Here is a 16,080-nt window from a genome sequence, read left to right as displayed (position 1 = left end):
GAAAAGAGCAGCAAGCTTCCTGCTTCATGATTTTCTGCTTGAACAGGCGACCCTTGGTTGGTTTCTGGTTTGCGCTTCTGTTCATGGCCGGTGAAGCAGCAGGCAGGGAAACCTGACCGTGGGGCCTGGGGCTCTGCCTTGGTGTGACTCAGACCTCAAGACAATCACCCAACAACCTGCGCCTTGGTTTCTTCAACCTGAAACACAGATGACTCGTGCGCCACAGCCTCACCATCACCTCTGTGTACTTGGAATCTACCAGCCCACACGGCCTGCAGAGCAGTTAGAAGTCGGGCTGTCAGCTTGTTAGCTCCCGGCTCCCCAGGGCGAGCCCGGGACCGGGAGCGAAAGAACGAGCGGGAAAGTGCTGGGGAGTCGGGCCCAGAGCTCCTCACAGACCTGCTGTGAACACGGCTGAGGGCAAGTTCACATTAAAAGAGGAGATTTTATAAAGGTCACCTTCTCTGACTATACTGAGGATGAGAAATGCAAGGGAAGCAGGCTCATTTAAGGGTGTTTGGCTAAGAGGGGAAGTAACCAGAAACCTCCACCCCTCAGGGCAAAATTTACCTGAAGGCAACGTATGTCAAACAGCATGTTGACATGTACAGGAAATAAATGGAAAAGTAATAACAAAAACTATAAGGGGTGGCCATGGGAACCTGTCAGCGCTGGGAGGAGCCAGCAGGCAGAGGAGTGAGCTCTGGAGCTCTGTGGGCTGGGTACGGGCGAGTGGAAACCATCACTTTATCAAGATGATTTTTATTAAAAAAACAACACACAAAACTACAGAAAGAACAAAGAATTAAAAGAATTTTAATAAAATCAACAAGTTTACATTTGTACATCTTCTGTATTTGGGACCCAACCGGGGCCAGAGGACAGAGTTGCAAGGACGACAGCTTCCATAGGAGAGCGATTAAAAAGCAAGAGCCGCCCCAGCCGTGTGACAGACGTCAGCCCTACCTACGGCCCAGGGCCACTCCCCAAGCAGGGCCTTCCGGCCTGAGCTCAGCCACAGCCTACACGGCACCTCCTGTTAATACCTGATTGGAACAGCAGATAAACAGTTCATAAAATTAAATAGTCTTGCCATAGAACAGTGATGACAACTGAGTTCAGTTCACGCTGTTTTAACCAGAACGGCTACACCGAACCTGACGACGGGAAAGGCCGAGCCATGGTCCTAACTGCTCTCGTCCACAGCACAGCCACCAAACAGCAGGCTTGCAGAAAGAACCATCTGTTCCTCTTCAAAATACGATTTGGGAAAGGAGCCTGTGGGATTTCGAGGAGGGTTAGGAAACCTTTTGAAAGGTTTTGAACGCGGGAGGTAATTCTGCACAGTGTCATAGAATTCTGCTGTCTCAAGAGGATTCCGGAGACAGAAAAACTGTTCACCTTTAACTCCCATTATTCTAAACGAAAACAAACATTTCAAAGTGTTGATCAATGTTCAGAGGAAAAAGAGACTAGAGCCCCCAAGTTAGGGATGAGCAAGCACAAGGCTTTTTCAAGGTTTTGCCCATTCTGAGGAGAGAAACAGTGCTTTTCAAAGTGCATACTGCACGGGCTAGTCGCCTGTTCTCGGAAGATGAATCCAAGCTCCCAGGCTGAATGATAACACGCACAGAAACGGTGATTCTGCAACACTCACCGCAGGTGAAACGCACGGCTGGGCTTCGCACCCACTCCGGCTGGCGCGGCCCGTGGCTGAATTACAGGGAGGACACTTCTCCATCTATTCTTGGGACACAGGAAAGATGCGCGGCTGCCTCTGTGTTCTTGGCCCAGTGGGGATCACAAAGGAAAGGAACGCTGACCGTTCCCAGCACAGAAAGCATTCTTAACGACTCGAGCGAGCGCTTGGTCCCCTCCACGAGGCCCAGGCTGAGCAGAGGGCGGTTCCAGGGCCCTCTGCTCACACAGGGAGCTGATGCTTGTTTCCAAGGGTTATGCCAGGCACAGTGTCTTTATTGTTAGTTCCTAACAGAATCAATCATCGAAATGGAGAAATGCGAAAGGGGGCAGTGCAGTAACAGCAGCTTCAGCCTCTCCACGACGTCCGGCAACCACAGAGCGAATCTGACGTCTGAAGAATGACAGGCATTTTCCTGGGTGCTCTGGAAACCTCAGAGCAGGCGTTTTAAAGTGCTGGGAGGTAAGGCAGCCGGCCAGGCTTCCTCGAAAGGGTGCGCGGCATTACCTGCAGGAAAGGTGGCACCTCACCACGAGCAGAGGCGGCTGCCACCTACTGCCTGCCCTGCTGAGAGTGCAAGGGTAAAGCCGGCTTCTCCTGAAAATACGTGTGGTTTGTGCTCGTAACATTTCCCTTTTAATTTCCAGAGTATTCAATAGGAGGTACATTTTAACAAGAAAAAACATCCCTAACATATATGACAGATGATTTCCTACACAAGTGAAATTCTACAAAGATGATATAACTTCAAATAAAAATGTTTAGTCGAGGACGTTGACATGGAGCTTCAGACCAGCAGATGACGACCGTGAGGGGCACTCGCCTGGTCTTACCCCCACGGGCTCCGTCTCCATTGCGCCTCCCAGACGGGCAGGCAGTTTCTCTCTCAAGCTCCATCGGTTTGGGACAGCCACTTGCTGGGCAGCAAAGGGAGTGCCTGGGTGAGCAAAGTGGACTCTCTCAGGGGCTGAGAGCCAGAGGGGAAGCAGGAAGGAGAGGAAACACGTCTCTAAGGTCAGCCAATGCCAAGGGCACAAGTAGAGCCCACGAGGTCCTTCAGGAAACAGATGGGACCCCAGTGTCCGTGCCGTGGAAGGAGCACGTGCCAGCACAGGACTCGGCCCTGGCCACTTCCCTGGCCAGAAAGGGGTTACCTGCATGCCACCGGGAAGCAAATGTTCCAGTGCAAGTGTGTCCCTGAAGATGGGGGAGGGGGGGCGTTTGTGTGTAGTGCACTGGGAAGGCTCACTTTTCTGTCCAGGTGGACATCTGCTCTGGATGACCATGTGTCTGAGCAGGCAAGCTCTTGCATGGCTCTCTTTTTGGGTTTTCCATTTACATTCAATGCCAACTGGTCAGCAGGGAAGAGTCCTTGCTTCACAATGACTGAGTCTCCTGGGCACCCAGATGTCACCCGTCCTGGCTTGCAGGGAGCCATGGCCTTCTGCTCCTTGCATCCCGTAGGCTTGGTGCGTGAAGGGCTCACAGTCCCCCTGGCGTCCCCGGCGGCCCCTTCAAGTCCGAGCGCCGGGGCTGGGGGAGCTGGGGTTCGTGTGTCTGCTGGCAGCACAGTGGGTATGGACGAGGCCACCGTTTGGGTATCTGACAAACACAGGCTCGCAGAAGGGACTGTGGCACATCTGGCATAGCTGTTTGTCTGAGAGCCGAACTGAGCTTCCTTTCAGCTTTATCTGAGAAAAGAAAGAAAGACAGGACTCTCAGATGCTGTTAGGCTGTTTCTCAGAGCTGACTTGTGTTACCCTGTGGATCACTGTTACTGATGAGTGTTGCTTTAATATCAACAGAATATTAGAAGTGAAAATAAACAAACAGCCTTAGAAAATAAACAAACTGGAGAAGTAAAAAGAGCCTCCTTGGAATGCTTTCTTATTTTACAAACGTCATTGCTGCTGGTCTGGCTGAGGCATTTCCTCCAAGGTGGCCCTTCAGATGCTCCATGAGCTCGGCTGTGTCAGCGAGGCCCCCTCAATGCCCTGTGCTGTTAGGGCTGGACAAGGCCACACCAATCCTCCACCTCCCTGGGCCTCCCACCAGTAAGCGAGCAGAGTAAGGCGCAAACAGGGCACCTGGTCAAAGCCACAGGGCTGGTTATGCACATTCCCGACTGATCCTAGGACCCACTTCATCTCTTTAAGGTACTAGCAAACCTGAACTGTGCTCCATCACTCCTGTCTGGGAAGTAGGACTTAAGTTTCCCAAGTTAACAGCCTTTCTGCACAATTCACGGGTGGCCCAGGCATGTCAGCCTATTGGAGGGACTGAGCACAACTTGGTGAGTTCACCTTGGACACATTAGCCTCATCGGTCATTTGACATTTACTCAACGCGTTCAGGATGCCAGGCGTGGCCCTAGGAACACTGAGATTAGTGAATGATGTTTCCTGCTCTCAAGGAACCCAGAGTCTACAGTAAAGGGAGGCAACTACGTGTGCGTGTGTGTGTGTGTGTGTGCGCGCGCTCAAAGGTGGTTAACCTGCTTAGGGGGTGTGAAGGTTCCACAAGGAAAAATGCTTGGCTGGGTTTCCAGCAGGCATTCACCAGGCACAACAGGGACAGGTAAGAACACCTCTGGCAGGGAGAACGGCAGGAACAAAGGCCATACGTGTGGACAGCATGTCACACACGGAGGTGCCACACGTCCTGGCCAGCAGTGAGAAACCGACAGGGACGGGCCTAAAAGGTGAGATGGAACCTTCCAGGCGTCGACCTCTCCACTGGGGAGTCAATGAAGGCTTCCAAGTGGGGGGACAGGAGGACTCCTGCTCTGGAAAGACCGCTCTGCCCGCCGTGTGGAGTAGACCTCACAGAGGGGTTTCCAGAGGGAGAAAAGTTGGGTGCTGTTACGGACTGATGTTTGTGTGCCCCCCAAATTCATACGGTGGAGGCCTAATCCTAATGTAATCGTATTTGGAGGAGGGGCCTCTGGCAGGTGCTTACGGTCAGATGAGGTCATTAGTAGGCCCCCATGATGGGGTTAGGGCCATTATAAGAAGAGGGAGAGAGACCAGAGCTTGTTCTCTGCTGGGCGAAGACACAGGGAGAAGGGGGCCCGGAAGAGTCCACACCGAGCACGGAACCTGCCGGCTACTTGGTCTTAGACTCCTAGCCTCTGTAACTGTGAGAAGCAAATGTCTGCTGTTTAACCCCTGAGGTGGTGGAGTCAGAGCAGCCCGAGCTGAGTAACACAGGGACCAGGAACATGGAGCTCGGAGGGCCTGGAAGGCATGCCTGGGCTCTTCCATTTACTCCGACTTCTCTGTGCCTCAGTTTTCCTCTTCTGTGAAATGGAGATAATAATAGTAAATACCGCATACAAACGTGGCGGTGATGAAGCGATGCCATGATGCAAAGCCTGGAGGCCTGCCTGACACAGTGTGCACATAATCTCTTGACCATCAGCGTTGAGAAGGGGAGAAAACAACGCCCCAGCGTCAGGCCCGCCCCGGCTTCTGCTCTGCGCACGGGCGCGGCTCTGAGCGGAATCACGTATTTGATGTGTGATGTTGCAGAGGAAAACACGGACCGAGAATGTTCTCCACGGGGCAAACCTGCATTGAACGAAACATCAGCTGGTCAGGAAGCCGGCCCGGCTCTCACCTTTTCGCACTGGTAGATTAAGTTCTCAGACTTGGCCAGGCCGAGCGCCACCTGGGTGGTCCTCCTGGCGTGGACACTGCCCCGCACGGCCCCCGCCAGGAACGGGCAGAGCAGCTGCACCGACCAGGCGCCCGGCAGCAGCTGCAGAACCTGGGCGGCGTCGAACTCGGCGGCGTGGCGGTTCAGGAGGTCCACGGCGGCCACGGCCAGCTCGGGGGCCTGGGCGCCGGGGTCCAGGTAGAGGGCCAGCAGCGTGTGGAAGAGCCGCTGGCGGTAGGCCGGCTCCCTGCCCTCGGAGCGCCACAGGCAGTAGTCCTCGGCCGCCCGGCAGTCCTTCAGCTCGAGCGCCAGGGTGCGCAGCGCCTGTCCGTGCTGCTCCAGCTTCCCGTGCAGGATGGCTCTCTCCATGGGCAGGCCGGCGCCCTGCACGCGCTCTGTTGGGCAGAACCCGCTGGTTAGAGTGGGCAGGGCCTGGCCCCCCACGTCAATCGGTGTGGCGACCCCTCCCTGGGCTCTCAGCTCGGGAGGGGGGAAGCCAACCTGGCCACCTACACCCCCTAAACCCTGCCCCGCGACCATTCAGAGATGCTTCCTGTGTGTCCGCACTTCACATCTGGTGTGGACAACACCAAGGACAGGCTCTACCTCTAAGGACAGCCAGGTCTCAGAATTCAGATTTCGAATGAACAAAACACATGGCCCCTGGTCTCAGAGGGTGAAGGAAACACATGGCCCCTGGTCTCAGAGGGTGAAGCAAACACATGGCCCCTGGTCTCAGAGGGTGAAGCAAACACATGGCCCCTGGTCTCAGAGGGTGAAGGAAACACATGGCCCCTGGTCTCAGAGGGTGAAGCAAACACATGGCCCCTGGTCTCAGAGGGTGAAGCAAACACATGGCCCCTGGTCTCAGAGGGTGAAGGAAACACATGGCCCCTGGTCTCAGAGGGTGAAGGAAACACATGGCCCCTGGTCTCAGAGGGTGAAGGAAACACATGGTCTCCGAGGCTCCCCGAGAAGCCTGGAGTATCACAGTCTCCAACGAGCCAACACGATTCCCATCTTCCCAGTGAGCACCTCTCCACTAAAGCAGACAGGCACCATGGTCACTAAGTCCAGATAAGGCCGACCCACCCCATAAAGTCTGCCGAGCCCCTTTATTCCAATGTAAATATATTCCATGGAAAGGAACATGGGTTCACGGTGTTAAATCCACATCTACATCAACCTGAAGATTTCCTTTTGTTTGTCTCACGATTTAAATGTCCAGGTTATGAGTCAAGGATGCCCGCTGAGGAGCAGCAGCTCTGGCCGGGCCCTGCCCTCCATGGGTGCATCTCCTCAGTGAGGTCCCTTTGCTTCCCAGAAACCCCCCTGCAGACCAGGACAGTCACGTCACGTCTCTCCCACTGTGGAGGGTGCTCTGAGGACAACCATTCCAGGGAACAGGTGGACTCCAATGATAGGCATTTGCATTTGAAGCTCGGCCACATCCAGGCCTGACGTGCATGGCAGACACCACCAGTCCTGTGGCAGAGAGCTGGCTTGTCCACGTGTGGCACCTACAGCGCCAGACACAGAAGCTGCACAGGCACCCGCCCATCCTCGCAAATAACTACGAGGCGGGCACCACGGCACAGACAGGGAGAGGCAAAGGCTGGTAAGAAAAGGTCCTGCAGTGACCGGGACTTTCTCATCTGTCATCTTACTCATGTTTCTTGCCTCTCGTGGGTGGACTTGGCAGGAACTGCTACTGCCATGTGCCCAGAGTGACACCCCGTACCTGACTAACAAGGGTACAGTTCCAGTGTCATAGGGACACCCCATTTCCTACACGCCCAGACTTACCCTTTATCACTTCTACAGCGGGAGCTCCTCTGGGCGGCTCTCCCAGCCCATCCACCCAGGGCAGGGCCTGCTGCACCCCTGGCCCTGCACAGAGCCCTCGCCTGCCCCCCCAGCCCTCGAGGGCCTGCCCCTCGGTTACAGCGAGGACAGGCATCCAGCCACGTCTCTCTATCCTCTGCGCATGTCTGACCCTCTGCACGCTCTGAAAACGTGGCTGAGCAAACACTCATCAACAAACTACGACCAGCATGAGATATTTACGCAGAGATCTGTACGGCACAAATATGACCTAAGTCAGGGGATAGTGAAAATGCTGAACAAGCGGCAGGGCACGCGCTGGCCCACCAGCATGACGGCAGCCACGTGCGACCCGCGTGGCAGGTGAGCACCACGCGGAACACCCAGTGCAGCTGGAGCTAGTGCTGGCGTCCGCGCGGAGCATCGAGCTGCTCCTGCTCGGGAGTCCTGCCCGGGAGCTGGCGAGCTGGGTGGCTGGGCACCTGCTCTGAGCTCACTACTCTGCCGTAACAGTCATGACGTACAACAGGACTTAGGTCCTCGGCTTGCTGTGGAAATTGTGTCATACGCATACTCGGCACTGTGGCCTGTCCTGGACGGTAGAATGAACCCTCATTATTCACTCTAGTTGTGACTCCAGCATCACACTAGTGCTGCTTCTGAAGGCATCTGTGGCCTTGTGCAGGGGCCAAACTGTGAGCCCCCGACACCCCTTTCCCAGCCCAGGTCAAGCACAGCGACACTCTGCTCTCACTGGGCAAACAAGTGTGCTTCTCACGGTCCACTTAGTGTCAGGTTGTGCATTTCTGTGCTTTTGTTGGTGACCTGGCACTTAAAACGGCCCCAAGCACAGTGCTGGGGTGCTGTGTATGCTTTTCGGCACAGGCAGGCTGAGGTGCCTCCCAGAGAAAGTGGGGCATCGGACAAGCATTGGCCAGGTTGACTTAGAGTGCTGCTGGCACGAATCAACTGAATATTAAGGGGCCTTTAAACAGAAATGCTCATAAAACAAGGTCATGTACTGATCAGTGGAGGAAGACATGGGGTCAGAGGTTCGCAGGAACCACCCCTGGATCTCCGGGCGCGGCCCTCACTAATTCTCTCTGTGAGGACCTCACGGGAAGCAACCCTGGATCTCCGGGCACAGTGGCGCAGTCTTCGCCAATTCTCTCTGTGAGGACCTTACAGAAGAGGACCACTGCGACTCATGAGAACCAGCTGCAGGGAAAGGGCCACTGTTCACTGGGGGGGGGGGGGGGGGGTGCACAGGAAGCTCCGCCCCACCCCCAGGAAGGCTGGCTTTGTGCCCCAAAGGCTCATGGAATCAACCCAGAGAGCCATGCTGAAGCCTGCGGCCCTGGGAGAGGCTATCTGTGGAAAACCACTGAGCTCCTCACCCATCAGGAAGTGCACGCGGTACATGTCCGACTTCTGCAGCAGCTGGCGCAGCTTCGCCTGGGTCTCCGTCACGTCGGCGCCCGGGCCGCTGGCCCCGGGCCTCTGCTGCAGCACCTGGTCCAGGTAGAGGACAGCCAGGTGCGTGTGGTACTCCTCCCTCTGTGGGAACAGCCAAGCGGACACGCGTTCGCAAGGGGGGCCCGGGGCAGCCCGGTCAGCAGTGCTGGGGGAGCGGACCTGCGCCCAGGGGGCTGGCGCAGTCTCAAGGACAATTAACAACACACTGGCTGGGTCGAAAACCTCTCGGAAACCTCAACGCAGAGAAGGCGAATTTAAAATCTATGGAGAAAATATAAAGGGTTTCTTCTCATTTTGAGAAATAAGGGCCACAGGACTTAAATATTCTCCAAAAAGGTGCAGCTTCTCTCATGTCCTTAAGAAAAACAACAAGGACAGGATGGAGAGGGAACCATGAGCTGGGTGGGCGTGAGATGGGGTTAAAAATGGTACTCACTCCCCCCCACCTCTTTCACAACCTCCAGTTCCCGCAGGCCATCCGCGAGAACAGACTGCGCAGCCGAGGACAGAAACGCTACAAGAGGACCATCTGCCAACACGTTTCAGGGCGATTCCGTCTCGGCCACACTGGACGCCACCACCTGCACACCCGCACCTAGCTGGGCGGTGCTCACCTGCAGCTTCCTGTCCATAACCAGGTGTTCCAGGTATCTGACAAGGGCCTTGGGGTATTTCTTAAGGCAAGTGAGAACATCGTCTGGGTTAAAACTGCTCTGCTGCTCCTCCAGAGGCCTCCTGGTGAAAACCTGAACGCCAACCTGCAGGAAGAGCAGCGGCCGAGTTACGACGCTTTGCAAAGCCCCTTCTTACCTGCACTCGGAGCACTGCGGGATCGGGCTTTGGTGACAAGAAAACAAGGCTTTGGTGACACAGAAAACAGTGTACAGGAGACAGCAGCGGAGCAGGGGTTTGGGGTCTGGCCCCTTCTCACAGCCTGGCGGGGTTCTTTTAAAAGGGTGAGAAGTTAAAGAATGAAACATTTACTGGTAGCAGGTTTTGACAACCCATAAAGCACAATTTTGTAATATCAAGTTCATCCTAAAACAAGGACGGTCACTGGCTGGCGAGGAAGTGGAAGAATATAAAGTGCCAGCAAGCCAGTCCTCCTGACAGACACCCATGTGGTGGCTCACCTGTGTGGGAGCCAAGCCCAACCCTGATACATCTCCAGGCTGCCTCCCGGGTCTGTCTATTGGGGCCCACTGTACAATTCCGTCATCCAAAGACGTGCTAACGGGGTGAGCAGGGCCATAGATCCAGCCTGCACCTGCGCTGGGCATTGTGGGCTCTAACGCACACACACACGATACCCCCTCTCAATCCCAGAAACAGCACAGCCTGGCTCCGCCAGCTACCGCACCCCAGGAAGTTTCTTAGCTCACTGAACCTGTCTCCTTACCTATAATTGTCCACTCTTTGGGGCTGTCGCAATGTTTAGAAGATGGCACACGCCAGAGACTGGTGCACAGTCAGGGGCAGAGTGTCCGGGGCCTGATGTGCCACGGTAACCTATTAGCAGTGGGGGAGCCCACATGCCACATGGCATTAGACCTGCCTGCGAGGCGCGACCTGTGGGGCGTATGGTCCTGCGCGTGCCCGGGGCAGAGTACAGATGGTGTAACGTGCACATGGAGCACAAGGACTCTGACCCTCCAGTGACTGCAGCACCAGGGAGAACACGGTCCCACCAGATTCTGGAAAGGCAGAAACTCTACATCTGTGACCAGGGCCCTGCCTCAGAAAGCTCACTTTGTGTCTCCAAAGGGAGCCAAGGAAATGCAGACGCTCTCAGCGGCGGGAACTGAAACGCCAGACCCTCTGTCCTGAGCACGCTCTTCTCCCTGGAGCCAGCAGCGAACAGGCACTTTCTCAGAGGTCCTCTCTCCGCCGTGGAGATGGGCGATCCTGCCACGGCTGCCCTCCTTCCTCCAGACCCACGGCTTCCCATCAGGGGCAGCGGGGGCAGGGAGGGTGGGAGCAGAGACAGGGCGGCGGTTCTCCTGGAGCGGCCCAGGCCTGGCACCCAGCCCTGCAGAGCAGCCATCAGATCCCGATCCAGTCCACAGACGACAAAGGCCCCAGCCTCAGTGAGGGGCCTGGCTAGGCTTCCTGCTCTTCTATAAAATGGCCCGTCCCAGACAGGACGCTGAACAGTCCATCTCCCGAGTGCTGAAATGCAGAGCTGGCCCAGGAGCTGGGATTCCAGTGGCCGGGGGCGTGTTAAAGGGAGAACAACGGAAGGGGACAGAGTTCGAAGCACAGCTTGTTCACCCACCTAAATCAAGGTTTTTGTCTGTTCTCACCACGCGCCCCCCCCCCCCCCCGACCCGAACGCATTTACGAAGCACAAACCTCCTCACTTTTCTGCAAGACCCAGTCGGCGTACTTCCACACCAGCTCCTGGTCCGGGCTGTAGGTGAGAAAGTCCACGACGTAGTCGTACAGGTCCGCGCGCGTGGAGTCGTGAATCTCCCCGTTCACGATGTTCACCCACAGCTGAAGGAGAGCGAGAGGAGGAAACGAAAGCTCGCCCCCTGCCACCACCCGCTGACGAGGGCACTCGCTTGCTGACCCGGCCTTTTAATACTTAAAAGTAGTAGCACAGGTTTTAAATGCTTAAATCAAATTTAACTTTTTTTCGGAGAAATAAAGAAATATAGAAGATGTGGTTCAGGGAATCAAGAAAACAGAGCACCAGGTTCTTTCCTCCCTTCTTCAGGGAGCCACAGTGACGGGGTGGCACAGGGAACGCATGGGAGAGGCGGGCGTGTCCAACACGTCTGCAGGGAACGAGCAAAACCATCCCCAGCAACATCTCGACACAGAAGGTAACCCACGGCCGCCGGCGAAGCTGGCCTCACCTTCTCCATCCCGGGAAGTCCTGATTTTTAGGTCCTGTTTCACTGCGAGGCACTGTGCCCGTGTCCCCACAGCCCTTGCACAAGGTCTCCTGAGGTCTAGCGATCAAAGGCCTCTGCCACTCACGCAGGAACTTCCCTGCCAGCTAAACTGAAGCTTACTTTCAGACCCCAGCAAAGAGCAGGGTCACGGGCAGAGGAGACAGAGGCTGCCAGGAGCCTGCCACCGCCCCATGGGTGTGGGTGTGGCACCTCAGCCACCTCTCTGAGGTGCTGCCCTTCTGAGCCCTGCCCCCAGCAAGAAGCCTAGACTCTGATTCCAATTATCATCGGCACGCCAACATTTTTTATGGTGCTAGTATCTTCAACGCTGAATTCCCTAAACCAAATAATCTAATCCCACATACACTAACATGTGCCGTTTTTTAAAAAAATAGTAGAATTCTGTCATACGTTGAGATTTATTTCATATTATTTCAATTTTGCAAATCTTTGCTGATATTATTTACACTTACATCAAGGCTGTAATTCTTAGAATTATGGGACGGAAAAAATAAAAACTTATCTTTGCCACCCAAATCTCCTCTCAGCCACTGGGCGCCTGCTGGAGGGAACCCATCTTTGGCCTTCAGCCTGTTCTGCAATGATGTTGCCAAAGCAGTTTAAGCAAATACGTGCGAGCCTTTGCCAAGGTGACAGAGCTGACTCTAGCTTGGTGAGCAGTGCCGAGGGTCCTGGCTGCTTACAAATCACACGAAAGAAGGCACACTAGAGAAGCGTGAGACGTCGCAGTCCCAGTGGATGACAGCTAACACAGGACAGTCTCCCGAGAGTGTGATGGGGTTGGTCAGACGCTGCCAGATGCAAGAATAACGCTCAGTGTCACTTCCATTCAGGCTCCGCATCTGGCCAGGCCACCTGCGGCTCTGGTTCTAGCCCCAGCTCTAACAGTAGCCAATGGTTTAACCTGGCCTTGATCAGCTTCAGTCTTATAAAATAAACTGCTATTCCCAGTGTTAACTTTCTGATAAGGCAGTGATGTCATATGTCTGGGGCCTCAATGAGAAATCATATTTTCAAAAAACTCAACCTTCATAGTGTTCTTTAAAGAGATATAAAAACACAGAAAAAAACTCTTGGCCAACATTTCTCAAGGGATTCACTTTCTAAAACAGTATTAATTTTCTTCTTTAAAAAAGCTATAAATCAGGGGAAAGTGATCTCTACCAATTTGTGATGATTTTTAAGCAACACTAAGGTAAGCGGTACTGATTTTTAAATAACGCTAACATGCTTTTGAACTAACCTGAACTGCAGCTGCGTCCTGGTTATTATAGTGGTAGAGGAGTCCAAGTGCAAAATACCTGAAAGGAAACAACGTGGTGAGTGCCCTCTCTGCACCTTCTATGGTGGCACCCACACAGTAACACCCCAGACCCTGGTCCCACCCACCCTCACCCTCTGTTCTACTCAGCTCAGAGTTCAACAACTAATTACAAACAACAAAAAAGTTTCCTCATTTCTGTTTATTTACTTATGGTATTAAAATGTATGCCCTACCGCCCTGGCCGGGTGGCTCCATTGGTTGGAGTGTCGTCTGTGCACCAAAAGGTGGTGGGTTCGATTTCCGGTCATACCCAGGTTGTGGGTTCGGTCCCTGGTCCGGGCGAGTGCAGGAGGCAACTGATGTTTCTCTCTCTCTCTCTCTCTAAACATGTACTCGGGCGAAGATTAAAAAAAAAGTTTACCCTATCAATTTCCAAAAAGAGGTCACATTCAAGTTTAAGATAAGCTGACAAATAAAACTATACTATGACAAAAACAACAACCACTTACTATGGAAAATCACATTTGAAATTGCTTGACAATTGCTTTAAGTATTACTATAACTTCATATCTCTTCAGTTAGCTATTTTTAACCTAATATTAAAAGACTATTTGCACCCGGACAGTGTGGTTCAGTGGTTGAGCATCGACCCATGAACCAAAAGGTCACAGTCTGATTCCCGGGCACATGCCCAGGTTTCAGACTCGATGCCCAGTAGGAGGTGTGCAGGAGGCAGCCGATTGATGAGTCTCTCCCATCACTGGTGTTTCTCTCTCTCTCTCCCTCTCCCTTCCTCTCTCTGAAAACAATAAAAACATATTGGCAGGTATGCTGTCTTACTGAAAGAAGGGGAAGGAGTCTGAACATGAACAACAGCAATAAAGGCCAACAGGATCCAGGCATCACAGAGAAAAGGGCATCAGGGAAAGTCCTGAGGGAGGCCCCCTGGAGTTCAAGGACATGAGTTTCTACTGAGGCTTCATTACTTATAACCTGTATGACCTTGATAAAATTACCCTCCTGGCCCTCCATTTCCTCATTTATAAGTAGAAAGGATTAGCAATGACATTGGTGTTGCCTGGACAGGGAGCCACGGCCACCCTCCCAAATTCTGCAGGTGTGTCACGCTCCTGGTCCCCCTTCTCCCCAGCAGAGGACTGGAGCAGGGGACCCAGGAGGTGTCAGATTTCTTCCCTCGAAGAGCAAACTCCCAGGATATCACACTGGTTGCTGGACCCCTTCTCTCTTCCTCAGCCATTCAGGGCCACGCTGACTCTCCAACCCTACCATCCCAGTCACTACCACGAGGCGTCAGTGTATTTCCTGGTCCTAAACAAAATGACTGCGCTCCACAGTGCGCTCAGGAAACTGAGGGGACTGCTGGGGGAGCCAGCGCCCACGCCGAGACCCGCTACGAGACTGCTGACTTGGCATCGGAACAGGGTCAAGCAATGTAACCGCCACGGTCCCCGTGAGAGTTCATCAGCTCGTCCGCCATTTCAAATACGTAACAACCACAGACAAAGAATCTTATTTGCTAAGTGGAGCTTAGGAGTTACCCAACACTTTTAAAGAAAAAACCTGAGGCCCAGAAGGTTCGACAATGCAACACCTGCCCAGGATGAGGAAGCGGCCCACTGTCATCCATCAGTCTCCATGGGTCAACTGCCCTTGTGCAGGTGAGGGGGTGGCCGCCTACCAACTTGTGCACATGAGGACAGTTTTAAGCCATGGCCCCTTATCAACAAGATCCAGAAGCCTCCCCCTTGTATCTATTTATCCAGATGTCTACCTATCCATTTGAACTGGTCATCAGTGGCTGATGTGCACTATTGACTGTACCAACAAACCCGTGGCCTTCCACAGGCAAATCCCGATGGAACACGGAGCACCCTAAGGACCACTCCCTCTACTACCAGACTAGGATTAGCTCCGGACGGTAGGTAGGAAATGACACAACCAAGGGGAGCTAGGCTGTCACTGATTTCAGGGCAGTCCCTTGATGGGTCTCTTGGCAACTCACACCCACTGGCTTTGCTGGCTTCCCAGCAGTCTCCCCGCCAGGCGGGGAAGGGCCGGGCATGGAGCCCAGAACGCGGAGGACACTCACTTCTGGTGCTTCTCCAGCCAGGCGGCGCTGTCTGTCAGCAGGCAGGCATTCTCGGTGACCAGCAGGTCCAGCAGGCTGTCGTGGTCGGCCTCCGCATACAGCTTGAGCAGGGCCGTGTCGATGTCCTCTTTGTAGCCGTTGGCCACCTCTGTGCTGCGGACCTCGTTCAAGTAGCTCATGAGGAAGCGCTTGCACTTGGCGACCTTCTCCTGGTCCCCCTGCGTCAGCTGGTTCAGGTCCGCGTACTCGTGGAGAGGAGGGTGAGACCGTGCGAATGAGGAGGTGGTGGGCAACAGGAAGGGGTAGAGAGAGATCAGCTCCCGGACGTCGAGCTGGCCGCTTCTGCAATTACAGTGTCAAACTAAATGAAGCAGAGAGAGAGAGCACGCAGGCACACAAAAGAGCACTGGAGGGCCTGCACATCTGCACACGGGCCTAGGGAGCTGGACAGCAGGCAAGCACACCGGAGACCGTCTACACTTGCACGCGAGGCAAAGCACTACTGAGCCGAGGGCCACCACCTGATTCCAAGGAAGAGTAGAGAGGACCACAGCGAGAGACACGCACAGCATGTGCTGAAGTGACGTATCAAAGCACTGGGACACCATCCATGTCGGCTCCGGGCTCCCGGACAGTAGGGAAGAGACATGAAGTAAACACCCATTGCTGTCTGGTCAAGGTCCTGCTAAAAACAGTGTCTCCCTGGCACTAAATCTTAACAGGTTTGCTGACTGGTCCATAGAGAAGGGGCTTTGCAGGACCGTACCTTACAATTTCTCATCAATGTCTTGGAACAGAAGATCCTAGCACTCCTGCGGCCGTTTCCATGGTGACTCGAGAACGGTTCAGAGCAATTCAAGCAGCCAGCAGTGCTGAGCTATGGACCCCAACCCGGGTCCGGGATCAGAGCACCTGGGAAGCCCCTGGGAACAGAGACTGCGAGGGAGGTGGTGGAGCCGCGTGATCTGCACTGCTGGCGCTGACCACGAGGAGGCAGCAACAGACAGAGAAGGAATCTGAGGACCAGCCCAGATCCTGGGAAAAAACAATCCTGAGTATTAGCAAGTTCTGCCTTGGAAACAGGAAGGGAAGGCGGAGTCCTGCTTATCTCAGGAGAGTTATTCCTCAA

The 16,080-nt window shown here is 54.2% G+C and overlaps 1 protein-coding gene across 4 annotated transcripts in view; it reads right to left on the bottom strand.

The window, feature by feature from the left end:
* Window positions 1–768: 768 nt before the first annotated feature.
* Window positions 769–16,080, bottom strand: part of TGFBRAP1 (transforming growth factor beta receptor associated protein 1) — a 48,665-nt gene continuing 33,353 nt past the window's right edge. For all 4 annotated transcript variants that reach the window (XM_081157125.1, XM_081157126.1, XM_081157127.1 and 1 more), the window contains 7 exons: window positions 14,952–15,293; window positions 12,821–12,878; window positions 11,009–11,152; window positions 9,271–9,414; window positions 8,578–8,737; window positions 5,318–5,751; window positions 769–3,390 (listed from right to left, as the gene is read on the bottom strand). In XM_081157125.1, coding sequence (XP_081013251.1) covers window positions 3,214–3,390; window positions 5,318–5,751; window positions 8,578–8,737; window positions 9,271–9,414; window positions 11,009–11,152; window positions 12,821–12,878; window positions 14,952–15,293 — 1,459 coding nt within the window. In that variant the 3' untranslated portion in view covers window positions 769–3,213. The remainder of the gene's footprint in view (window positions 3,391–5,317; window positions 5,752–8,577; window positions 8,738–9,270; window positions 9,415–11,008; window positions 11,153–12,820; window positions 12,879–14,951; window positions 15,294–16,080) is intronic.

This window comes from Miniopterus schreibersii (assembly GCF_964146895.1).
Source record: "Miniopterus schreibersii genome assembly, chromosome: 13".
Taxonomy (NCBI): domain Eukaryota; kingdom Metazoa; phylum Chordata; class Mammalia; order Chiroptera; family Miniopteridae; genus Miniopterus; species Miniopterus schreibersii.
Note: the sequence above shows the minus strand (reverse complement) of the source record. Positions and strands in the feature narration are given on the sequence as shown.